The 26,005-nt window shown below is 39.3% G+C and overlaps 1 protein-coding gene and 1 long non-coding RNA gene across 7 annotated transcripts in view; one reads left to right on the top strand and one right to left on the bottom strand.

The window, feature by feature from the left end:
• CLCA2 (chloride channel accessory 2) overlaps positions 1–24,302 on the bottom strand; it is a 37,688-nt gene extending 13,386 nt beyond the window's left edge. Inside the window, exons 1-11 of one of the 5 annotated variants that reach the window (XR_006712433.1) lie at positions 23,934–24,302; positions 22,921–23,058; positions 19,835–19,985; positions 16,360–16,468; positions 15,095–15,254; positions 12,521–12,748; positions 9,540–9,770; positions 8,576–8,753; positions 7,604–7,710; positions 5,362–5,586; positions 2,339–2,609 (exon numbers count right to left, since the gene is read on the bottom strand). Coding sequence is in view for 4 of the 5 variants with exons in the window: in XM_045478142.1 (XP_045334098.1) it covers positions 2,339–2,609; positions 5,362–5,586; positions 7,604–7,710; positions 8,576–8,753; positions 9,540–9,770; positions 12,521–12,748; positions 15,095–15,254; positions 16,360–16,468; positions 19,835–19,985; positions 22,921–23,058; positions 23,934–24,119 (1,984 nt within the window). In the remaining variant the exon portion in view is untranslated. Of the gene's footprint in view, positions 1–2,338; positions 2,610–5,361; positions 5,587–7,603; positions 7,711–8,575; positions 8,754–9,539; positions 9,771–12,520; positions 12,749–15,094; positions 15,255–16,359; positions 16,469–19,834; positions 19,986–22,920; positions 23,059–23,085; positions 23,213–23,933 lie in introns of all 5 variants that reach the window. The other 4 variants (XM_045478142.1, XM_045478140.1, XM_045478139.1 and 1 more) reach the window with 4 other exon arrangements.
• The window catches only part of LOC123598174, a 44,144-nt gene that overhangs the window by 2,828 nt on the left and 15,311 nt on the right, over positions 1–26,005 (top strand). Inside the window, exons 1-2 of one of the 2 annotated variants that reach the window (XR_006712435.1) lie at positions 7,719–7,885; positions 8,601–8,661. This is a non-coding gene — a long non-coding RNA (uncharacterized LOC123598174). Of the gene's footprint in view, positions 1–7,718; positions 7,886–8,600; positions 8,662–26,005 lie in introns of those variants that run through there. The other variant, XR_006712434.1, reaches the window with a different exon arrangement.

The raw sequence follows: 26,005 nt of genomic DNA, 5'->3' as shown, positions 1-26,005 counted from the left end.
CTCAGGCATCCTGGAAATTTTTTTTGTCTATTGGAAAGAAATGAAATCTTGGTATTTAGTGGTTTGCTGAGGAATCAGGTCTACCTTTGTTAAGAAATGATAAAGGAAAATCTTTCTGCCACAGTTACCACCCCCACCTCCCTTAATCCCTGAGTCAGAAAGAAATGGGAAAGAACACTAGCTCAGGTGTCATGGGACTTGATTTTGAGGTCTGGATCTGCCACTCAGTAGCTGTGAAACAACCTCTCTGAGCCTCAATTTTCGCATCTGTAAAACAGGGGCAACTCATCTCACAGGGCTGTTGTGTTGAGTATTTCAGAGTATTCATGAGAAAGTACATTTTAAATTGTAAAGCATTTCATAAGTATACATTTTTATTATTGTTCATTAATTTGGAAGCAGGTAAATACTGCTTCCATTATAAAAATAAATGTTAGCTATGTACGTGTGTTATAAGTATTGGGTTTAAAAAAAAAACCTAAATTTACACTTTGATGCCTAAGCAATACTCTCCATTGTTTCTTTCATTAGAGCGTAAATGTAGACAACAAATAAATGAAATGGTTCCAGGGAATAAATACAAAAGTTGTTGAGCTGACGCAGGTGATCTTTCCAAAGAGTACAGGAACTATTCTCCAGGCCAGCCCACAGACTGAAGCAAAGAAGTGTTCTGCAAAGTGCATTTTTGGACTATATACAAAAGCTAAAAGGTGTGGCCATGGATAAGCAATCAGAGCATGAGAAGCTCATTTGGATCCATTCCAACAGGCAAAATGAGAGGACTTCTCTGGTGTCCCTCTGAGATAGACTTGAATTGAAATCTTTTAAAGGAACTTTTGTTTCATAAACGTCATACAAGATTGCCACGGCAGGATGCTAATGTGTTGCCAAACCTAAGATTCTTGAAAAAGAATGTATCTTTGAAATACCGGAGAGCAGGAGTATGGTTTTATTAGTAGATCAAACACTTGGGGCTGTCAACATAGACTTCGAGGTAAATTCTCATTCTGGGGAAAATTCTTATTCTTTAGGGAAAGAACAGAACAGGAAAGATAAAACAACAAAGGAGTTTGTTTTTATTTTTAAAAAAAAATTTTTTTTTCAACATTTATTTATTTTTGGGACAGAGAGAGACAGAATATGAACGGGGGAGGGGCAGAGAGAGAGGGAGACACAGAATCGGAAACGGGCTCCAGGCTCCGAGCCATCAGCCCAGAGCCGGACGCGGGGCTCGAACTCACGGACGGCGAGATCGTGACCTGGCTGAAGTCGGACGCTCAACCAACTGCGCCACCCAGGCGCCCCAGGAGTTTGTTTTTAAAAGTCAAAAAGAGTCCAGGTGCTGCTCTTTCCTGGCCTGATGCTGTGCTGTCTGTGATGCATGATGATGAGGCTCTGAACGCCACGTGCAGAATGAGTGCTTGAAGTCGGGCTTTGTTTTCTTTTACTTTGTTTTCCCAGTGGTTGGTAGGAGAATCTCTGGTGTGATTCCACTACGCTTGCTGGCCTGGTGGTCTCATGAGCAAATCGCACATGCAAACACACTGGCTCTGCCCTCCTACCAACCCTGCTACTTGGCTAAAGAATAGTCTAGGGTTATCTCCTGGGTCACAAGTTCCAATTTCCAATTTTCTCTTTATAGCTGGGTCCGAGGAGACTACTACTGCATCTCACTTCTTGGGTTTTCGTTTGTTATTTTAATTTTCTGATCCTATTATTTCAGTGAATAATACAGCTGGTGAATCTTAGAGGAATACGGGAATTGCCACAAGGACATATAAGCCTGTTCTGGGTGACCTCATTGTGTTACCAGTGTCACTGGCCAACTGAAAGCCAAGACCTAGGTGTCAAGCTACTTCCTCCCACCCTTTTGCTCACCCCACAGCCACACCAAGGACCCTCAAGGGGACTCTTCCCAAGTTCACATTCTCTTTCCTTGTGCAGATGTGACCTGCAGCTCAGTATGTCAGTGATTCTCTGAGGACTTGAGACCCTCAAAAGATTGGATGAGGGGCGCCTGGCTGGCTCAGTCGGTTAAGCGTCCAACTTTGGCTCAGGTCACGATCTCGTGGTTTGTGGGTTCGAGCCCCATGTCGGGCTCTGTGCTGTCAGCCTGCTTCAGATTCTGTGTCTCTTTCTCTCTGCCCCTCACCCTCTCTCACACTTTGTCTCTCTCCCTCTCTCTCTCTCAAAAGTAAATAAACATTAAAAAAAATTTAAAAGATTGGATGGGAAAAATAATTGAAGGAATTTTACAGATAAGCTTAAGATCGATACTGCAGCACCCTGGCACAACACCTCTTGAGAACATGAAAAATGACAAGACATTGCCTGTTACCTGCTCCATCGTCAAAAAGTTTCAGCACAACAGGATCTGCAGTCTCTGGCTCAATTGTAGCCGTTACAGTGGCATTAAGAATGGGATAAATCCCCTTTCTTACATTTGCGTAAATCATCACAGGGTGGGGAAACCGGGGGCTGTCTCTTTCCACAAAGACTTCCACAGTGGCAGGGGGCATGGCTGAGCTGGAGGCGCGAGAGGTCACCGTCACCTTCAAGGCTTGAAGAGAATGGTGGGTATTGTTCAGTGTGTAGGTCCAGAGCCCAGGCTGCAAAACAAAGCTTTTTTTGTTTTGTCAAGTGTGAAGAAAAAAAAAAAAAAAAGCATCCCTCAGTTTTAAAGCATGAGCCTAAGCTTCTAGGGTTTTACTCCTTATTTTGCTGATGTTGCATTTTTTAAAGGAATTACAAACAAATGTAGGAAAAATGATATCGGTGAGGGTATAACAATTCACCATTTACATGGCTTTCACAGCACAAGCCACTTTTATCCTTAGGTAACTCTTCAGGGAATTTTACCATGAACTTATTTGTTGGGAGGACACATTTTGATTCATACTTTTAGAAGATGATGATGAGTGTCCAGCCTGAAGTATTTTGCAAATATTAATTTGAGCCCCTTCCCCCAAAAGAAATTTCAATGTTTTTATTCCGTTTCTGCAATTGAGAAAATTGCAGCAAATTAAGTGAACAACTATGATTTATGTGAATACCTGCATTTAAAAAGCGATAGCATCCTTCCTTCCCTCCATGTCCCTCAACCCCCACCCCCAATATACAGAAACCTTAAGCAACAAAACCCACATACACTATTAGAGACCAAGAAAAAGAGCAATATTTTTAATAAGTCAGGATCCTACAATGTCTGTGTTAATTTATAGAAATATGGCTAAATACCATTCTAAGAAATCCTAAATACCATTCTAAATACCATTGCTGAGAAATTTATTCTTTGGATGAGATTATACATGAATGTTTTCTTTTTCCTCATTCTTGCTGTTACATCTTATTAAACCCTGGACATAACAGGAGTAATGAAGTAGAGCTTGAGGGAAAAGAGAGAAAGCAAGGGGTTAACTTGTGACTCAGTGTGGAAAGTTAAGATATCACCACACCCTACCCAGCCTTCTTCACTGGAATTCATGTGCGTGGCCATTTTCTTGTGAAGTCATGATTCGCAATAATTTTTTTTTGTAATCATAACATTAGTAATAGACGTTTAGCACAGATCTCTGTATCAAAAACTTCTCTTTGGGTGTAATATGTGTTTTGCTACAGGGCCCCTGGTCCAGACTAAGAGGTCAGGCAAAGGGAGCAAAAAGTAGGTAAAGTGTTCTTGGCCCTTGTACAAAGAATATGCTGTAAAAAGAACGCGATGAGTCGGGAGAAAAGTAAGGAGGAGCAGAGCCGAGGATGTTTGGCAAGAGGGTTAAGGAATAAGCTTGGGCAACAGTCAGAACGTCAATGGCCTGATATGTAATAGTAACCACATGGATTTTATCCTGAGACCACCAATGAGTTTTGAACAGGAGACAAGGTTTGGTCAGATTTATGCTTCAGAACAATCACCGGGGTAGAGGTGAAACCCAGAGGCAGGGAAACCACAGCACAGGTTTCCACGGTGACCTGGGAGCAGGAAGGGCCAAGGACTCTAAGGACTGCACTCAGCCAGTGCAAGAGTGGGCCTGAGCAATCCCCCACCCTACTTGGAACCTTTAGTGGTTCCCTTTACCTTTAGGGTTCAGGCTCTTCTTGCCTTTCCTGGCATGCAGATCCCTTGCTGACATAGCTTCTGTTTATGTGTTTAGCCTCATCACTTCCTCTCTTTCCTGCCCCTAAATCTCCCCCCTACATGCTGCTGTGTAGTTCATCCATGTTGACCTACTCTTCTATGAAGAGTTATATTCTATTTTTTCTGAGCCTTTCTATGTGCTCTTTCCTCTGCCCAGAATGTCGTTGACACCGCTGGCCCCTTTAGTCTCCATATTTCCGTTTTGATGTTTTTACTTCCAGGAGGCCGTTACCTTCCCCAGAAGTCTGTGCATCCCTCCTGGATGCTCTGAGTACCCTGTTCTTATTCCTATCATGGTGTTTTATTGTAAAGCACCTAGAACAAGATCCATCACACAGCAGATATTCAAAAATGTATGTATTGCATATATTCATATTATAAATTCTAGCTAGATTTTTTTCCCCAAGCCTATAGATAACTATGTCTATGTGAACTTTATAAAGAAGAAAGTAAGCAAAAAGAAATTATTTATACTGCATACATATTAATATCTACTGTTGAAGAGAGAAGACTTTGGTATCCATTATTTAAATTTTTAAAAAATTTTAATGTTTATTCATCTTTGAGAGAGAGAAAAAGGGAGAGAGAGAGAGACAGAGAGAGAGGGGGAGCACGAATGGGGGAGGGGCAGAGAAAGAAGGAGACACAGAATCTGAAGCAGGCTCCAGGCTCTGAGCTGTCAGCACTGAGCCCGATGCAGGGCTTAAACTCACAGACAGTGAGATCAAACCTGAGCCAGACCCGAGTCTGTGAACTCAGGGACCTCAGCCAAAGTTGGACGCTTAATTGACTGAGCCACCCAGGTGCCCCTCCATTATTTAAAGTTTTGAACAAACCTTGTTTTTTTCTCTTAAATTAAAAAAAAATTTTTTTGTTTATTTATTTTTGAGAGAGAGACAGAGTGCAAGAAGGGGAGGGGCAGAGAGAGGGAGACACAGAATAGGCTCCAGGCTCTGAGCTGTCAGCACAGAGCCCGATGCAGGGCTCAAACTCACGAACCATAAGATCATGACCTGAGCTGAAGTTGGACGCTTAACTGACTGAGCCACCCAGGCACCCCTTTTTCTCTTAAATTTTTAACATTCACAAAATGCCTTTGTATAAAGTAAAATTGTGATGTATCAGAATAGCATTTCTTTGCATAATGCATTTAATTAATTATGTGATTCAGTTGAAAGTCATGCGCTTGACCAAATGTTGTCGTTATGAACAAAGCTCACAGCATCTACCTCAGCAGTTCCAGGAATGCAGAGGCGAGCAGTCCGCAGAGCTGGGTTAGTGATAAAATCACTTGTGTAGTATTTTCTTCCATTAGGATCAACTAATGCAATTTCAGGGGGACCACTGGTCTGCCATGTGACAAGAAAGGTAGTGTCATTGCCCACACTGTTATCCACAGTCATGGTGTTTTTCAGTTGATGGTGAGGTTTAACATTTTCACCCGTACTTTCAAGCTGTTCAAGAGAATACAAATATACATGAAAGTTTCTAGTGGTAGGCGTAAACATCCCATCTTTTTCTTTACTTCTAGGACAAACAAAAATACATTGGCAAAAATAAAAATTACTAAATTCTGACAGGTACTGTATTTATATAAATCACTTTTCACAAAATACCTAGCCAGTGCAAAATATTGCATATTATAGAAGTACGGAAGATATAAAATATTGTCATAGTTAATACAAATGTCTCTTCATTATTTTTTACCAATTGATTTTAGCTGTTCCCAGACTGTCTGTTATCCAAATCAACATTAGCTTCAGATCAGCAATTAACAGGCTTTACAAATTTTTTGTTTGTGAATGTGCTTCAGTGGTTTAATTTATATATTATCTCTCCAGATACTTTTATATATTTTAATAAGAAATAAAACGCTGAGTTTCAGGGAGCTTGGGTACATTAGAAGAATTATTTAACCATCTGCAATAAGCCACGTGAACACGTGTGTGTGTGTGTGTGTGTGTGTGTGTGTGCGCGCGCGCGCATGTAGGTGCACGCATGCAACACTTACAGAGTACATACAAGTGATGGCACTGAGCTAAATGCTTTACATATATTACCTCACTTAATCCTTTTGAAAACCCTTTGAGGTGAGTACTGCTGTTGGCCACATTTCAGAGATGAGGAGACAGCCTTAGAGAAGTAACATGTGCAGTGTCACATACAAGGAGGTGACACGGGAATAGAGCCCAGGCCAGCTGACACCAAGAGACCCTACGTTGAATCACTGTGTATCCACAACACACACAAGCGTAAAAATAACTTTGGACATTTTTATTTATTAAATAAATACGCTAAGTAATGTGCTGCAATATTGCTCAAACTCAGAAAGCATAAAAAATTCACTGGTGGATGACAGCAAAGACACTGTGGATTATTTGTTCAAATCCATCTTATAAGTATTTGTAGACTGCTGACTACTGGGGCACATTCTGTGCCCTGGGCCTGAGCTGCTGAAGGGGATATAGTTTCTGTCCATAGTCTAGTGGGGCTAATGACATACGCTGGGGAGAGGTGGCCACATTTGAGAACATAAGGCAAATCTGAGCCATATGAATAATATTTTGTTAAATTTTTGAAAACATTTTTAAACGTTTGTTTTTATTTCATAGCATTAAAGAAGAAATCACAGGGTAGGAAGATTATTCAGAAGAGCCAAATGTAATCTAATTTATAAATACATGTTCTCATTTATGATTCCCCTTTTTTTCACTTCTAATGATAAAATTGTGGTTATTGTCTCTGCTGTGTACATATAATCTTCATGTTAAATATTTTCTAAGAATAATTTAACTGACTTCATTGCTCACATCAAGTCATTAACTTGGCAGGTTAACTTACCATCTGTGAGGAAACAGCAGATGAAGTTTTGTTCAAACCCTCAGTTATGTTCAAAATATCTTTAAAGTACTTAGAAAAAACTTGGCCCTTTTAAATGGCTTGATTAGAGGAAGCCTTTGTGAGCAAAGTCAAGTAAATTGCAGTAGTCGAAGAAATGTTTAAATTTGTTTAGAATTTAATGAAATAGTTGATGCTTTTAACACAAGGGAGGAGCTTCAAAGAAGTTTTTAAAAAAGCAAAAAAAAAAAAAAGTAAAATGGATTTTGATTGATGATAAGTTATTATAGAACTAAACCTAAGAAACAGTTTCTTATTTGTCATCTTGGTCTTACCTCTACACCCCCCAACCCCACCCCATCCCCATTTTGAGCCACTAGGAAGGAACAAGTTCTGCTTACAGACTTTAAAAGGCGGAGGTAGCAATTTCAGGAAATTACTACTAGGGTTGAGAAAAACAGGCATCAAGTAACAATGAATCCTGGCTCTGGTGACACCAAGAAGCTCTTTTAAAAGCCTTCTGTGCAAGAATTGTTACATATTCCAATAAGGTTAATGAGTGAGTTAACACAGTTCTTTTGTTTTCCTTGCTTCCTTCTCCCTGCCCCCCAGTCCCATTGAGGAAATTCTGACCTGAATACGTTGCTGAAAAATGTCTCCCGTTCCAGAGGGGATTCTACTGAAAGCATCAATCATGCTATTGGAGTTTGATTTATCTGGAACAAAGAACTTTACACCTCCTGAAATACATGATTGGGATGTTAACTATTAAAATGTATAAAATAAAACAAAAAATAATATGTGAGGTCTTTTGCAACAACCTTTCCCATGTAAGAGGCTTAGTTTTGGGGAAGGAGGTGTAGCACTTGGCTGGCAGTGCATGGCATCCTGCCAGCCACATGGTGAGCAGCAGAGGTGAGTAGTTTTGTGTGTTCTGTTCACGGCTGTAATGTCAAGGTCTACACCTCTGTCTGGTGCTTGATAGAAACTCAATGAATATTGTTTGAATAGTCTTGTAATGAAGGTGATTCCTAGACACTCTAGGTTCATTGCTATCTGCAGTGCTATATGTTTACACTTATGCTTACATTCTGAAAACATTGTTTTTAAAAATAATTCAATAAAAACCTAACTTTTAATTTGTAAGTCAGCAATACTCATTTTTATTGGCTATAAGGACTATAAGATAAAATTATTCCATGCCTCATTTAGAACAAAAAAAAGGTATGGATCTTACAATTTGGTATGTGTCCTTATCATGAAAGTTAGTGCGTTTAATCTTAAATATATTTTTAGCTCTGTGATTATACATGCTCAGATTAGTTTAACAAAAAAATTATAAAAATTATATTTCCATTGGATGTATATGACTGGCACCTTCTAAGGAAAATCTTTAAAGGTCCACAAAATTTTGGCAGATTTTAGCAATGATTTTTGTGTTGTTTTCCTTAAGATAGCTGTTTCTATTTGTCTTTTTCCAATTAAGCCACACATTCTATTGTCATAATATGAGCTTCATGGTTGGGAGTATTCAAGTTAAAAGGCTTTGAATATTCAATTTAAAAGGAAATGCTCTAAAACATAAGTGTTTACAAATATATTTACCTGTATGATGTGATAATTCCTCCAGGTTTTCGACCACAGATGAGCCTAGGGCAATGGAATGAATGGTTGAACCACTGCTGAGCACAGTAAGTAAGCAATTGCCAATGTGCTCATCACCTCCACTGGTCACTAATATCATCACAGAGCCATGGGCTTTTCCATTCAGTTTTTCAACCACCTGAACGTAGAGTATCAGTCATTTGGAAGGAAATGTAATTCAAGTTGCCATTGAATGGAAGAATTCACTCATTCCAAATTCCCATCAGTAAGGCATATGCCTCTTTGAGATCCTCTGTGGCTTGCTGCACTCCAAGCCCATCCCCATTCCATCCTCAGCTCACCTCATCAAAGGACTTGTCACTGTACGTGCCATTGCTGGATTGCTTGTACAGAGAGACTCTTTCTGTTTGAATCATCACAATATGCCCCTAGTTTAGAAGAGGGTCCATGACAGAGGAAATGGGGCACATTCTTGTATGTTATCTCTGCCTCTGACATGACCAATAAGAGGCCTTAGGGAAGTGGTTCTCAACCTTGGCTACACATTAGATTTAGATGGGTCCAGAATTACTATAAGCAAAAGCCAGACATTACTGATTTTGCCTGGAAAACTCAAGCATAAAAATGGCTACAGTTGGGCCAATCACTGAATGCAGAGGGTCAGTGTTAGAAATTGTCCAGATGATGCTGAAGTTCCCCAGCCTTGGCCAGTGTATTTATTTATTTACTCATTCCTTCAACTAGCATTTATCGAACAGCTAATATGTGCCAGGTACTTTGCTAGGCACATGTGGTTTAATGGTAAACAAGACATGGTTCCTGACCTTAAAAATAACCCAATGTTACTTTCCTATCAGTGTCATGACCACACTGTAACAGATTGCCCCATATCAGAAGGAACCTTAGCTATAAAATGAAGGAAAGGAAAGTGATGGTGATTTGGGCATTGCGTACCCAACTGTACCTCAAATCCCTTCTTAAGCCCTGAGCAGACGCTGGTTTGTGCTTCTGCTGACACAGTCGAAGGCAGATGTGAAACCAACAGCTTTCGGTCATCATCACTGTTAATTTGGTGTAGTTGGGCTCTGATCTCCCCTTTGCTGTTGAAACTGACAATGCCCACAAAGGTATGAATTTCAACAATCTGCATCAAGTAAAATTCTGCTGCCTGTTGCAGTCGAAGGAGTCTGTCAGCCTGTGTCCCAAAAAGGAAAAAATAAAAATAACAACCTTTGGTTGGTAGACAAAAATATGACTCAGCAACCTGGCAAATATCTCTGCCAATCATTTAGCAATGTCACATTGTAACTTTTTGAGCTTTATAGAGTGACACTATGCTGGAATCTTGTTTTATTAATTGCAGGCTCAAAAATAAATGTTTTTCAAGGAGGACAGAGGGGTTGAGAACCCTACCTCCAACAAGCTGTTCATATTTACCGCTTTCTAAGAACACATATTCCCACTATTTCCTCCAACTCAGAATTCAAGATCTATGAAACCAGTTTAAACTAGATTTGTAACTGCTTCTTTTAAAATCCAGTCTGGGTAAGAGGAAACATAATATTTTTCCTACTTATTAAAATAGGATTGTGTGAGATACATACATGACAGTAGAGATAAACCTGAGTGTTAACCAGTTGAAAAGTAATATTGGTGACCAGGCTTGGGCATGTGATGTTACTGATGCTCACTAGGTTCACTAGGCTGTGGGAGCAGCAAGCTGAGCTTCAATGACCCCCCGTTCAGTGAGGGCTGTGGTCTCTTTCTCCAACTTAGACATCTCCCTTAATATCTGGATCTACATTTCACATTGCTTCAGAAGCATCACAAATTTAATGTCCCACAGGTATCTCAAACTCTACACACTTTGGGTTCATTGGTTCCCTTTCCAAATGGGAAATGATGCTTCCGCAGCAATGTGAAATGTAGGTCCAGATATCAAGGGAGATGTCTGAGTTGGAGAAAGAGACCACAGTCATCACTGAACGGGGGGTCATTGAAGCTCAGCTTGCTGCTCCCCCAGCATCATTAGATTGTGAGCATTGTGAAGTAGAGACTATGTTCTGTCATCTCTGTGTCCACCAAGCAAGCACAGTCCAGGCACCTAATGAAAGAATGGCTATGATGGTTCAAGGACAATATTGGCAAGAAAAGGAAAGGGAGTTTGCTTTGCTGTGAGTGTGTTACTTTGGGTTTATTTCCCGTCTACGAACTTCACATCTTCTCCCAAGTACAACTATCCCTTTCATTCTACCTATTCTTGCTCAATTAGAGGTACCTAGCCAATATAAATTACCCTGAGACCATCTTTAGAAGATCATGGCCTAGTCAACTGTAGGTGGGCAAGATTACAAAATTATCCAGATGCTGAATGTATTAGTGGTGTTCCTAATATTTCAGAGACAAATTGAAAAAAGGCAAATTTTCCAGGACTACTGATCCAGAGAATATAAGAGGATAAACTCTTCCTTAGGACAAGTTCTATGATTAAATAATACTGCCACTTTTGAACCAAAAGCTTCATATTCATTTTTTCACTTATTCCCCCTCAACAACTTTATGAAATAGATGGTGGTGTGCTGGTAAATGTTTTTCAAAAACTGGCTTTCTGGCAAAAGAGGGAGAGACACCCTGATCTGTTGCAATTGAAAATCTCTGTGGGATTAACTACTCCCACCATGCTTGATTTCAAGTTGTCAATGTGATGTCACTAAAAGCAGAGTTGGGAAGAGATGTTGACCGGATACAGGTGACCAGAAGTAATCTTAAGAGCACAGATTGGGGGTCAGCAGACATTTTCAGAAAAGGGCTAGAAGTTAAGTTATTTCAGGCTTGATGGACCATATATTCTCTGTTGCAAGCACTCGATTCTGCTGTTTTAGCACTAACGTGGCCATAGACAAGATATAAATAAATGAGTGTTGCTGTGTTCCAATAAACTTTATGGAGACTGAAATTTGAATTTCATGTAATTTTCACATATCATGAACTATTACTCTCTTGACTTTTTTCTAAACCATATAAATCATAAAATCCATTTTTAGCTTGTGGGCTATGCAAAAACAGGTAGTGGGCCAAATTTGGCCCTTGAGCTGTTGTTTACTGACTCTGGGCATAGATAATAGTAAAAAATAGTAGAAGAATATTTAGGAAGTGATGACTTTTGAGCATTTATTATATGTTAACAATTTTATTTAATTATAAATCTACATGGTTTAATTTTTAATAATGGCTATATTTAACTACTGCTTGCAAATTTCCTAAAAATTTAACTATTGACTTTAAGAAACCAGTATCAGCTGCTCCTGTCACCACACTAAAAGTAGCTATTATAATCCCTATTTTACAGGTGATAAAATAGTTCAAGAAAGTTATTTTGGTCTTGACTATAGAGACGGTAAGTGAAGAAGCCAGGAATTAAAGCACATCTGCCTGGTTCCAGAGATTAAGCTTTTAACCACTATCTGAGAGCTATGAGATTTTCAAAAGAGGATTTCTGCAAGGCTCCTCGATTACTGCATGACTGAGGTATGGTTTTCCATCCATGGTGACATGGGAAACATAAACACAATGGATATGCACACTCTTTACAAACCCGTAGTCTCTTGCCTCCGCTAGGGATATGTACCAGTGAGTGAAATGTGGCCAAAGGAGATTTTGTTACATGTCAGAGTTTTAGAAAAAGGTCTTGGTTGGAAAAAAGTTGCAATTAGTAGCAAAACTCAGGGCTAGGAATTACCTGTGGCTTTCATTTATCTGCTTTATCTCAATTTCTGGCCTACATTGTGAATTTGTTCTTCTAGTCCCTAAGGAAAGATGAAATGCATGAAGATTCCAAACCTTTGGCCTCCCCTTCTCTGCCCTTACCCTCTGGAAATAAAAAGAATTAAAAACTGATAGAAAAAATGGTGAATGGTTTACAGCCATTAATTACCAAAATGTTACCTCTTCCATTTTACTGGACACATCCAGCACTAAACAGACCACTTTGTCACCAGCCTGAATAAGGGAGAATACAGGAGGAGGTGGAAGCCCAGTCCCATTCATGGGAAAGCTATGATTGAAGTCAGCAGAGTCTGTGATTACATCCCATGCACTTCTGAGGCTGCACATTTGGTTCTGTAGGTTTGGAGCTTCTTGATTGTGGGTACGTGCATTGCAGAATTCAACCACCTAAAAATAGAACAATGCCTATCAGAAAATGAAGGGACTCTTCCCATATTAGACATCTCATTCTCAAGCAACTAAAGGTAAAAGGAAAGGTGAGCTGAAAGATGAGAAATTAGGAGTGGCATAGCAGTCCTTTATTACTTCAAGAATGACTTTGAGTTTACAAATAAACCTTGGCATCCTTTGCTTGAAACACTGGCACCTCGTGGTACTTGCAATCAGTCTCTATTATCGTCTGTTTGCACTTGGATAACAGAGAGCAGACCGTGTATATATATCTCAGTCTTAGGAAAACAAAACAATCTCCCGTCTTTTTTTAGTATGATAACGTGTTAAAGAAAACACCCCAGAAGATATTGTCTTGGTCAGCCTATTCCTTGAAATTGTATTTAATGACCCACCTGCACCTTTATTTATTGATCAGTCAACATAAATCGATCTAGTTCAAATATTGATCTCGGTAACAATAGGATGAGGAAAAAAAAAAACAACTTAAACTTACTTCCTGGTCTTTCTCCCCATTTTTAAATATATATATGGTCTATTTAATAGTACTGAACATATGTCACCTCTTTTAAAGGTATGTTTCACATTGCAAAATGATGTGTTACCACCTACTCCCAGTGGCTATATTCCTGTAGAGTAGCTACTTTGTGCTAACAGAAACATGGGAGCTTAGAACTAGAAGACGCCTAATAGACTTTCCAGTTCTGTCTCTATTTTCATAGAAGAGGAAGCTGAAGCTTCAGAAGGTTAATAATTGCTTAAAGAGATATTCTCAGTAGCCTGGGGAGACAGGAGTAGAACCCATTTTTGCTGTCATAATTTCTTTGTTTTTAACTCCTTTCTGTTTATTTCATGACTATGAAACTTCTTGGATTGGATAGTAATGATTAGGTCTTTCAAAGGTTCACAAAGATAATGCCTAGTTACAAACAATGTGGATGAATACATGGAATCAAGTTGGGTTCAGATATTAAGGCTATAAATTAAAAATATAATGGATCAGACAAGAAAAGTGAAAAATCACCTTAAAGTTACAGAAGGACTCCTAGCCTTGACTAAAACCAGACTGAAGAAAAAAAAAGTTGTCTAAAGAAAAGAATGTGTCCATCTAAGGGACACTGGTCAGCCGTGGAAACAGAAAACTTCACAGGGGCATGTGCCCATGTGCTCCCAGTACCATGGAAGGGAGATGACACACAGACGTGAGTTTCAGGTCTTTGTGAAGATGGATGGATATATCCAGTCATGAAGGCTGATGCCATTAAACCTCTGTACCACCAGTCTTCCTCCTTTCTGATTCCATTCTCTCAGAGAGGCTTCTGGGGACATTTTGGCTGTTTCATGCTGCTTCCTCTAGAGAGAGAATGAATTGGCTAGAGGATGCAAGTATTGGATCCCCATGAAAGAGTACTATTTTTAAACAATAAATTATTGGGGCGCCTGGGTGGCACAGTCGGTTAAGCGTCCGACTTCAGCCAGGTCACGATCTCGCGGTCCGTGAGTTCGAGCCCCGCGTCAGGCTCTGGGCTGATGGCTCAGAGCCTGGAGCCTGTTTCCGATTCTGTGTCTCCCTCTCTCTCTGCCCCTCCCCCGTTCATGCTCTGTCTCTCTCTGTCCCAAAAATAAATAAACGTTGAAAAAAAAATTAAAAAAAAAACAATAAATTATTTAATAATAATAAATTATTAATAATAAATAATAAATTATTATTTAAAAATAGTGTTCTGGATTCATACACTAGGCTCTTATCAGTGCAGAATACTGACAAGGTAAGTTTCTGAACCTGCAAAACTAAGGGTTAGTTGACTTGGTAATACCTGGTTTTCCTTTTTAATTTCTTTTTTTTTAGATGTTTACTTATTTTGAAAGAGAGAGTGCACATGAGTGGAGGAGGGGCAGAGAGAGAGGGCGAGAGAGTCCTTTTTTAATTTCTGTACTATGCAAAACAAGGGAAAGAACTAGGAAACAAAATAAGAGTCATTTGCTACTTCAAGTGAGAGAAGTATAATTGTGTGTTTTATTACTCTTACTCATACACCTTCCTGTGAAAGCACCACCATATGAGCAGTTTATTTTGAGGTTTCCAGAGTACCCTTGTTAAATCACCTTCCCCAGAAAGCAAATAATCACTTTTCTAAAGGAATATATTTTTTGGCGATCATCTTTGGGGCCTCAGTGTTTTTTGTTTTATCTGTGAAATAAAAACTAGATGAACTCTAAGGCCCTCAAGCTCTAAAACATAGTGAATCTTAAAGTCTTTTTGTTTAAACACTTTAAACATTTCAGGCCATCTTGGGAAGAGATGAATGCTGTAGGAGATTTTCATTCCAAGGCCATACTTACAGAAGATAAACTTTGCATGAACATTATCGATGCAGTTGCATTTTGGGTGCTATTGTATATAAACATACATCCTTCTTTAAAAAGTTTACTAATAATACAGTTTTCTTGGGGGCAAGGGCCTTTTTCACACACAAAAATGCCTGTGATGTCTGATGAACACCTTAAAATAGAAAGAGAAATTGGTCTATTTTAGAAATACTTCTGTTTCTTCTTCATTTGGTTCATATAATAATTTGTTGCAAAGCTTGTAGCTTGCAACAAGCTACACAAAAAACATTTTAAAAACTATTCTGTTAAGAAAGGTCATTAATTTAGAAATACACTCCACTTTGTTTTAAAGCATTTGAGCTGCATAAGAAATTCTGTATCACCAAAGGCTTTAACCAACTAAACAGGGTCAAAGGAAAAGATACCAGGAAATGGACGTGAACTTTTAGAGGCCCAGGAGACAGCATGACCAATAGTATCCTGAATCACAGTGCCTTTGAGCTCATTGCCATTGGACAAGAGAGCAGAAGAGAATGAACATGGAATGAGGATATTTAAAAAGGATTCTTTCCTAAATGAGCAATCTCAAATTCTACCAAAGGGAATGAAAAACAGCACAACCTTCAAAAGAGAAATATCTTCCAATTGATGATCAAATGATAATTGGTCAATATCTACCAAAATTACAGCAGAGGGTACATTTTGACCCAGTAATTCTTGGAAGCTACTCAACAGACATATAGCTCTGCCTGCATACATGAGAAATTATATATATATATATATATATATATATATATATATATATATATATGGCATTATGACCTGCAGTACTGTTGGTAATAACAAAAAATTGGGAGCAACCCACTTGTCCAGCAGTAGGAGACTGGTTGAAAAGATATAGTATACCCATACAATGGAACATTAAGCACTTATTTTTAATTAGAAAATTAATGAAGAGAAATATATATTCATATTTATTTGGATTTGCTTAAGGAAATACTAAAAAATAAACCAGAAACTAATAAAAATGGTTACTGGAGGGGGTGAGAGGGAGCAGGGTGAAGACAGTGGTGGTAACAAGATATCTTAGAGTATAACTTTTTATATTGTTCTCATATCTGAACCACATAAATATTTACCAACTTTTAAAAATTGAAATAAAATTTAAAAATAAAAGGATCTCTTTCTTGTCAATTAGGTTTTAGCTGCCATCATCAACTTCATTTTAGAGTAAAAAAAATAAACAATGAATTTTAAACATGAGAAAAAGTACCAACCTTGTTACTTTAATTTGATTTTGCCCATTTATATAGAAAGGTTTCTCATTGTTGTATTCATCAAACACACCCCAACGGAGATGGGCCCATTCGTGGACAAACACCTTACCTGTGGAAGAGAGAGCTTTTGTTTTAAGTTCCTAAAATCTCAGCAGTGGGCTTTGCTAACTAGTGAACACGTAACATCACTTGACCATATACACTTACTACGAAAGGTTGAAGTGCAATTGCCTCCCGCTTTTCTCTTCCTCACCTATTTCCATCTCCTCCTTTACCCCTGTCATAAAAGAGGCAGTCTGAAATTATGCTTAGTCTTTGTAGATGCAAACCAGTGATTTACTTTGTGCACATCTATTTGATACTTGTGATGAGTCCCACATTCTCTCATTTCCCCAAGTGAAGCTGCCTAACATGTTTATATTTAGCTTCATACAGGCCTACAGTTTCAGGATGTAGGGGAAAGGGAAAGAAGCATATGTAAGTACAGTGGATTGAATGTTTACGTCCCCCTAAAATTCATATGTTGAAATACTACTGCCTCATGTGATGGTATTAGAAAGTAGGGCCTTTGGAAGATGATTAGATCACAAGGGTGGAGCCCTCATGAATGGGATTAGTGCCCTTATAAAAGAGACCCCAGAGAGCTCCCTCCTCTGCCTTCCATGTTAGGACACAGAGAGGAGATGGTTGTCTATGTACCAGGAAGTGGGTACCAGACGCTAAATCTGCCAGGGCCTTGATTCTGGACTTCCCAGCCCCCAGAACTGTGAGAAATAAGTCTCTGTTGTGTAGAAGGCCCTCAGTTTTTGGTATTCTGTTAGAGCAGCCCAAACAGACTAAGATACCAAAGAAGCAAATAAAGATTTCCTATTCTTTAGTCTGGGTTAGCCAAGCATGCCTATTTTTTTCTCGTAAGTAATTCTCCTCTCTAGAGCAGTGATTGGAACTCTGGGGCCAGGGAGGGATGAAGGAGTAAAAAAGATCCTAAATGTCCTCTCCAGCTTGGATGGTCCTTTATCTTTTATTTTATCTCTGATCCTCCATGTTTATATTTGTCTCCAGCTCTTGGCCCCGGGAAACCCCCATCCTCAGCATCAAATTCTTTATATCTTAACCTCCACTTCTCTAAATCTTGCATTTCCTTCATTGTTCCCAATCAAAACCACTCCCCAATAAAAGCTTTCCAGATTAACTCCCTCCCAAAGCCCTTTCTTTTATTCTGAATTCTTTTAAGTTCTGGGAACCCAGGAATTGTTTACAGAGTTGACTGAGGCTGCAGCATATTGTGCAATTTCTGGACTGTGGGACAAAGGAAGGGAGGGGAACCATCTAAGCTGAAAGTATTAGGGAAAAGTTTGTGCCTAGTCATGGAATTTAGAAGTGTTGATGAAGTCATCATCTATTTGTGCAGAGATTATCAGCACCTCATAGTTACTGGGGAAAAGACATTTATTTATTTATTTATTAAAAAAAAATTTTTTTTAACGTTTATTTATTTTTGAGACAGAGAGACAGAGCATGAACAGGGGAGGGCAGAGAGAGAGGGAGACACAGAATCTGAAACAGGCTCCAGGCTCTGAGCTGTCAGCACAAAGCCCGACGCAGGGCTCGAACTCACGGACCGTAAGATCATGACCTGAGCTGAAGTCGGACGCTTAACCAATCAAGCCACCCAGGCGCCCCAAAGACATTTTTATAAAGTGTTTTACAAAGTGTATTTTATACAGTGTGTCGCTCCAGCTCCTGTTCGCTATACAGAGGATAATAAAATCTATTTAGATTTAAATGGGAGTAAAGTGAAAACATAATTTGAAAGGCACTACTGTATGTTAAAATCAAATACAAAAAATAAGCATGGGATAGTTAGCCCTTGACTTGCTGATCTGTTCTCTGTACAGTTTCTCCCTTAGATCTCATCCACTAAATGCCAGTCTCCAAACCTATGACCCTGACTTCTCTCCCAAACTCCAGCCGTCTACAATCACCACAGGTTGAGCCTATCACAACAGTCCACTGCTCCCCACAATCAACTTTCCTAGATCCAGAGTTGTGAATTTCCCCTTTAAACAGGTCCCTCCTACTTCTGTCATAAACCTGGTGTGTTCCTTAATGCTGCTATACACCGCCCCCCACCCCATCCCTGGCCTTTCACTCTGTAGCAGTCAGACCTCTATTTCTTTCCGCTCCCCCACCCCCACCCCGGAATATCTCCCATCACTTAGAGTTGTTAGGATTAAATAATAAGAGAAGCAAACAGCACAGCACCTGGCACATAGAAAATTCTCATTGTTCTTTTTTTTTTTATTTTTTATTTTAACCCAAGTTAGTTAACATATAGTGTAATAATGGTTTCTGGAGTAGAATTTAGTGATTCATCACTTACATATAACACCCAGTTCTCATCCCAGTAAGTGCCTTCCTTAATGCCCACACTCATTTAGGGCCCCCCCTGCTACATAACACCCCTCCAGCAACCCTCAGTTTGTTCTCTGTATTTAAGAGTCTCTTATGGTTTGCCTCCCTCTCTGTTTTTATTACTATTTTTCCTTCACTTTCCCTATGTTCATCTGTTGTGTTTCTTAAATTCTATATGGTTGAAATAATATATTTATCTTTCTCTGACTATTTTGCTTATCATGATACACATTCTAGTTCCATTCCACGCTGTTGCAAATGGCAAGATTTCATTCTTTTTGATCGCTGAGTAATATTCCATTATATATATCATATATTTATCATTTATTATATATCTGTATATTTTTTTCATTCTTAATATTCTTTCGTGTCCTCATCTCACTGCCCCCATTCTTTTCAAGTCTTATTGTTTTTTGCCTGGACTTCTAGTTATTCTCCTGATACTCACTTTCCCTCTCATTGATTTGAAGGAGTCAGATCATCCATACAGCCAGGTTCATCTTATACAAAAACTTTTTTACTGATTTCACTCCTGTGCTCTTAAACCTTCAGCAGTGACTTGCTAATTTGGGCGTTTGAGGCTCCGCGTCACCTATCCCCATGTGCATTTCAGCATTTTCTTCCACTACTTCACTCCCCATGGTTTCTGCACTATCAGGGCCATGACTGCTCCCATCTCTTAAATATGCTCTAGATTCTTCTGCTGCCACTGTTTTAGTCATACTCTTGGCACTGTTCTCTGCCATCTTTCCATTTATCAACATGATATTAACCTTGAAGATCCCCTCCATTGTGAGGCCTTTCCTGAGGGCCCTTAGTGCAAACTATTCTCTCCTTTCACTGAATTCTCATAGCACTCACTGCCTGGGCTACGAATCTGGTGTCCAAGTGTTTCTGGCTCACTTTGTCTCTTATCTTTTCATGGGTATGTTGCCTATCTCCCCATCCAAATGGTAAGACCTTAGAAGGTTTCAGGTTCTCTGAGTTGCTTTTCAGCATCAAGCACAAAATATTGCAAACAGTACTGCCCAATGTCTGTTGCTGGATAGGTCACACTTACCTCGTGGTCCATAGCCAGCTGTTAAGTCATCGTTTAGTAGAAAGTTAGATGTGAAATGAATGTATTTTCCCTCTTTTCCACACCCTCTGTATTGCAGTGTGTAGGGGTCATCTCCATGTGCCCCATACCAGTCAGTCACGATGACATTTGCCTATATTAAAAGAAATGTTTTATAGGACTCTGTATCCTAACAGTGATGTTGGTGACATGAACATATACATTTGTTAAAACACTGTGAACTGCACTCCTATGATCTGTGCATTTTATTGTATGAATTGTGTTCTAATTTGATAACAGATTTAGAAAATTGTATGTCTTATAGATGGAGTTTAAAATGCACGCACAACTAAATGTCAATAAAATTACTTGGCACTTTCAAAAACATCCCTATTTTCAAAACTTTGCAAATGCCCATGGAGCTTTATTATTTCCATTTGACCTTCCCATTTTCCAGATTAAAATTTTCTGAAAAGTCAACACTGTAAAATCCTGACATTATAAGACACTATAAAATGTAACAAAAAGTTGCACAAATGTTTAGAAACAACAAATGTCACTCATAATTGCACTGTAAAGTGTTACAGCCTTTTGTGAACAGCTTTCTGTGGGTTACTTCATCAGTAGGAGACAATAAGATGTGTTTGTTTTAAGCCTTCCCCTTTCATTCCCATTACCATTAGATCAGCAAAACAGTCACTGTCATGAGGTTGCATTTCATCTTGTACCCTGACAATTTCAGTTATTATTGCTAAAACACAGTATTTTAAGTCCAAAACTAAAGTGAGTATCTATTCAAATAACCATCTAGAGAATATAATTTTACAGACAAAATTGTTTCTTTTATTTTTAGGAAGAAAGATAACATGTTGTCCCAAGACTTTCCCTTAGAAGTATGTTGTTAACTTTTTTTTTAAAGCTGATTTTAGAACTATAGATCTAATATGATCCTATAAATATAAATCACATTGTCACTATGTGTACCATATGTGTAATGTTTTATGTGTGTGTGTGCATGCCACTGAGTAGAAGAAGGTAATATTTTCAGTTTTATTTTGCATTATTTCTACAGTGTTTGAGTTTTTTTGCAATGAGCATGAATTATTTTTATAATAATCAACATTTATTTTTAGAAAGATAAGAATTAAAGCCAGGGCCTCTGTAAGGCAGAACCTGCAAAAACGGCCACAGATGTCATGCCCTTATGCCCTTGGATAGTTTTCATATGGACAAAACCTCATTCCTATGTCTCAAAATTTGTCCTGAAGCTAAAAGGAAGGGGTGCTCCACTAGGGATGAAATACTCAGAGGCTGTTTGGGGGTCCATTCTACTATAGACCATAGTAATACAGTTCTTACCTACCTTTTTCTAACCGCCCCCCCCCATCTATATTAGACTATGGATTCACAGGGATAGGAACTACCTTGCTTGTCCTTGTGTCCTCTATAGGGCGTAGCATGGCCCTGTATATGATGATCATTCACTGTTTGTTTAATTGACATGATGAGGCTAAAGGAATTGGCATCCAATAGACATATGAACAGCATTCAATGATTATTCTTTCCTTTAATGTTTTGGTCCAGTATTATTCTCATTTTGTTTTAATTCTTTATTTCTCAGCCCTCCATTAGGATCAGGAGTATGATCTGGTTTTGATGTTAGTTGTCTCCAATGCTTTTTTGTTTCACAGAAAGTCAAATTGATTAATGCCATCTGTATAGATAGCTGGAGACAGCATGGCTTGGTGCAGAGAGCATGGGTTTGGGAAGCAAATAGACGTGGATCGAAATTCTGGCTTTGTAATTTACTGTTTGACTTGGGATAAAATCCTTCCCTTATTTGAGTGTCTGTTTCCTAACTTGTGATAATAATTTGGGATAGCAACTAATTGTAGGGTGTGTGAGGACAAAACAATATACATAGCATGCCTGGTGCTTAGTTGAAGCTTCAAAACACTAGCTTTCTTTCCAGTTTATCCCAGTTCCTCTCTTTCTCCTAACTCCATGGCCAAGCAAATTGTCAAAAGCTTTCATCTGGCCATAAATCAAGTGTCTGAAGAGCCTCTTTAACTTCTTCAGGACACCGGCATGCTATCTAGATTGCTAGTCCATTTGGTTACTGAGTGACTTCAAAGAAGAACGGAGAATTAAAATAATCTCAGGAAATTTCATGCCAAATGGCACACATGAGGAAAAGGCAAAGCTACACCACATGTCCCAGCCCTTCTGTCTGCGCTGTGGTTGTGGATCTGGAATCCACTCCGTTGCTGAAGACCTGAGCTAAATAAGTGCGCACTGTCTCTGTTCCTGCCCCTTCTCGTGGCTGCCAGGGCTGCTGTTCACAGTAACTTCGGCCAGTTGCCAAACGTGTTTAACATTTGTTTACAGCGTGCAGACATAATCATGGATGCCTGACTCTGATCGACGGCCTGTGAGAGTCCTTCGAAGGTTAAGTTCTTTTAGATTGGAAAAGAAAAGGTAGCCACTCCTCTCCTCCCCCCTTTCTTCCTTCCTCCTTATCACCATACTCCTAAAAAGTGTCCTGGAGTTGGGCTCATGTGAAATTCTGCGAATTTCCAGAGCTCCTATTCCTGGGAGCTGGAGTGCAGCTTCAAGACAATGGGTGTGACGGATTACTCGCTGCAATCAATCCTTCTCCAGGGCAGGAGAAGTCAGTCATATTTTTATGGCTTATGTTTCTGTCTGGACATGCGTGTCTACTGCCCCAGACAGGATGAGAAAAGAAGGTAGTCGTAACTGTTCCCTGCACAGCTCATAGTCAGGAGGATAAAACCTGCTTTTGGGCCTTAAGCAGAAATTTCAGAAAGGAACCTGTAAGTTACAAAGCAGAGACCTTCTGAGAAGCTACTTGGGCAATGGTATTTTGCTTATTTTTTGTTCCATAATTTGCACTCATTTGTTGTACTTCCATGTATTTTGTGAACAACGATCTTCCTAATAATATTACTTGTATATTAACATCAGTTATTTGTTTTTTGCTTAAGTTCTCACTTTTAACATTTGAACACCATGTATATTGGTTGCTTTTTCCCAAGTTAAGTTCATTTAAGAAAATCCTGAATTCTTACCTTTTCATATAATTCTTGTTTTACTTTGCTGTAATTATTAGCTTTCCATGTGGTGGGTATTAAAATCTTTATATTTCTGAAAAACACTCTTCTCTTGGTAGCATTGAATAGATAAAAAGAAGCTTCAGTTATCATTTCCTATAACCAAAGAAAAGAAAAGCTTACCTTGGCACATGTAAATCTTTCATGTTTTGGTTTCCTGATTATACTTGAGTGAGTAATAGTAAAGCATAATGAAAAGATTTTAAAGGAGCCCATTTCTTTTAGAGACAGCCTTTAGACTTTGGGAAACCTTGGGAGCAAAATAAATAAACCTCAAATAGTTAACTGGAAGAGATTTTTAGGACACTAATAGTGAGTCTGGGCTTGCCTAAATACTTTTTCCCAGTTTTGTGAAAGGCTTTCAAGCTTTTACCAGACAAATCCCTTTCATGTCACTCCTATGGGCATGTTCAAGACCACACCTTATGATGATACCAATTTCTCTTAAGCAATACCAACGGAAGCTCTAAAGTCATGGAGCTATGATCCTTCTGCACCGCATTAAGGTGAAAATAGTCAATTACTTTACAGAACATTCAGGTGAAAAGAATTTTGCTCTCAGATTCCCTTTTTGTCTGAGAATTCTCCGTCTCAGGATGAAATCCAACAATTTGATTTTAATAAGCACAATCATGCTTATTCATCCGTCAAACATCTGGTCTTTGTTACCACAATGGGTTATTTTTTAAGCTGCTACCCCAAAAGCAGTCATGTTAGGAAAACAAAAAGGCTAAAATTAGTAGTAACCAACAAGAACAAATCAAGAAGGGCTAGATCAACACTCTGAGCCGAGACTGTGCAGAATTAGATGAACAGACTGGTTTGGCCGTAATTATAATTTTGGGTACTTAAAAGAAATGCTGGTCTCTTTACTACTCAAATACAAATCAGGGAAGGTTGTTAGCTTTTTAAAGAAGGCTACAGTCCTGTTCTAATAGGATAATGGTATTGACTTCACGCTTGCCACTCACCTTAATGTTTGGGATGAGGTTCTGATCTTCAGATACCTGAGGATTGATTGCAATAAGTAATCCGTCATACCCATTGTCTTGAAGCTGCACTCCAGCTCCCAGGAATAGGAGCTCTGGAATTAGGGCCACCAGGAGAGTCACAGACTTCAGGCTGCAAACAGGACCCACATTGTCCCAACGGGTCATGTTGTAGAGAAGTGTCCAGTTTACTCACACTGGTCTTCCTGGGTTCATTGCACCAGGTTGTCAGTGGGGAAGTGGATAGTTTCTTCCTGAACTTGGAAGGTCCCAGAACTTGCAATGAAGGAGGTGCCTTTTTTGCAAAACCTGGGTGGATCTCCCTGAGACCTGCCTCTGCATGTCTTTTTTCTCTAGGCAAAGACACACTTACCTGTTCTGTGGCTGAACTTCCTTTTGAATCATGGTTGGGCAAGAAATTACTCCTTATTCATTGTAGATCTTCTCAGAAGGAAGAGCGGAAATAGGACAAAAGGCGCTTGAAAGAGGGAGGCCTGGTTGGGCTGAAAATCAGAGAATTGGATTGTTCAGTCCACTTTCAGCAGAAACACAGAAATCCGTAGTGACTTTTCTCTCCTCATCCTTGACAATCCCTTCCATCAGCACAACAACTTTTCTATTGCACTCAAGACATTTTTTGATTGTTGTAAGAGTCCCTTGTCTGCTTATTTTGAATATTTAGAAATTCATCCTGCAGCCCTGTCCCTGGGGCCCTTGGAATAGGTCGTCTGGGCAATCTCTCAGCTGATGGCTGAGGGGAAGGTATCAGATATCCCCCAGGGAGGGCCAAGTGCCAGGAACCTGGATGCCTGTGTGGGCCACAGAGGCCTTTTCCTCCGCCCTTGCTGCCTTTTCTCTTTGGACCAGGGAAGAGAATAAATTTTTCCTTCAGCAACCCTCTCCTGAGGACAAAGCTGTGATTCAGTCTAACCTTCCATTTTTCCAGGACCTATCACAGGGTCTGCACATGGTAAGCATCATACCTATTTTGCAAGTGATTAATAGTACCTGATAACTACCAAATAATGCTTTAGAGTTTACAAATGAACCCATTTAAATATCTATTCCCTGATGCAAGCATGATTCTTATTTCTATTTTTCTTTTTCTTTTTTTTTTTTTTGGTGAAGACACTGAGTCTCAGAAGGATTGAAAATTAGCCAATGGGGGAAGGAACTAACTTTTATTGTGTGATAGGTTTTACGATGCCTATTTTTTCAAAAAATAATTTCTTAATGTTTATTTACTTTTGAGAGAGAGAGAAAGAGATAAAGCGCAAGCAGGGGAGGGGCAGGGAGAGAGGGAGACACGGAATCTGAAGCAGGCTCCAGGCTCCGAGCTGTCAGCACAGAGCCCAATGTGGGGCTCGAACCCACGAACCGTGAGATCATGACCTGAGCCGAAGTCAGACGCTTAACTGACTGAGCCACCCAGGCGCCCCAACCATGTCTATTTTATGGGTGACAAAACTAAAGCTCAGAAAATCTAATTTGTTCAAGGTTGTACAAGCATTGTCATAGTGCTAGAATGAGACTGACTGGCTCCAAATTCCATTGTTTTTCACTATATTATGTTTTCTTGCATTCTCAAGGAACTGGAAATAAAGTGACCAGAGCTGTGACATTGAGGGATAGTAAAGGAAATTTTTCTCCTGCTATCTCTCTATTTGGAAACTCTTGTTTCCAGTCCTGGCCTGGAAGCCTGAGCTGAGCTTCCTAAGTCAACTCCCCTCTTTCATGCTTTCACAGCATCAAATGCCTCTCCTTTGAAGTGTGATTATAGTTACAGTGTCACATTCATTTTGTGTAATTTGCATAGTTGTCTGCTTTCCATGAAAGGCATATGAGAGAAGGTATCGTGCCCTGTTATTATCACTACCTCCTGAGCACCTACCTCAGTAAACTCTCAATAAATATTTGTTGAATGAAGGAATAAATGGAGTCAGGAGAAGAAAATAAAAACTTGATTGCAAAAGAGCCCTGGATTATAGTGTGGAAATGCTCCCCCCTGCAACTTTATCTCTTCTAGAAGTATCTCTTCTAGAAGGTACCTCTTC

The sequence above is a fragment of the Leopardus geoffroyi genome, chromosome C1 (genome assembly GCF_018350155.1).
Source record: "Leopardus geoffroyi isolate Oge1 chromosome C1, O.geoffroyi_Oge1_pat1.0, whole genome shotgun sequence".
In the NCBI taxonomy this organism is placed as follows: Eukaryota; Metazoa; Chordata; class Mammalia; order Carnivora; family Felidae; genus Leopardus; species Leopardus geoffroyi.
Note: the sequence above shows the minus strand (reverse complement) of the source record. Positions and strands in the feature narration are given on the sequence as shown.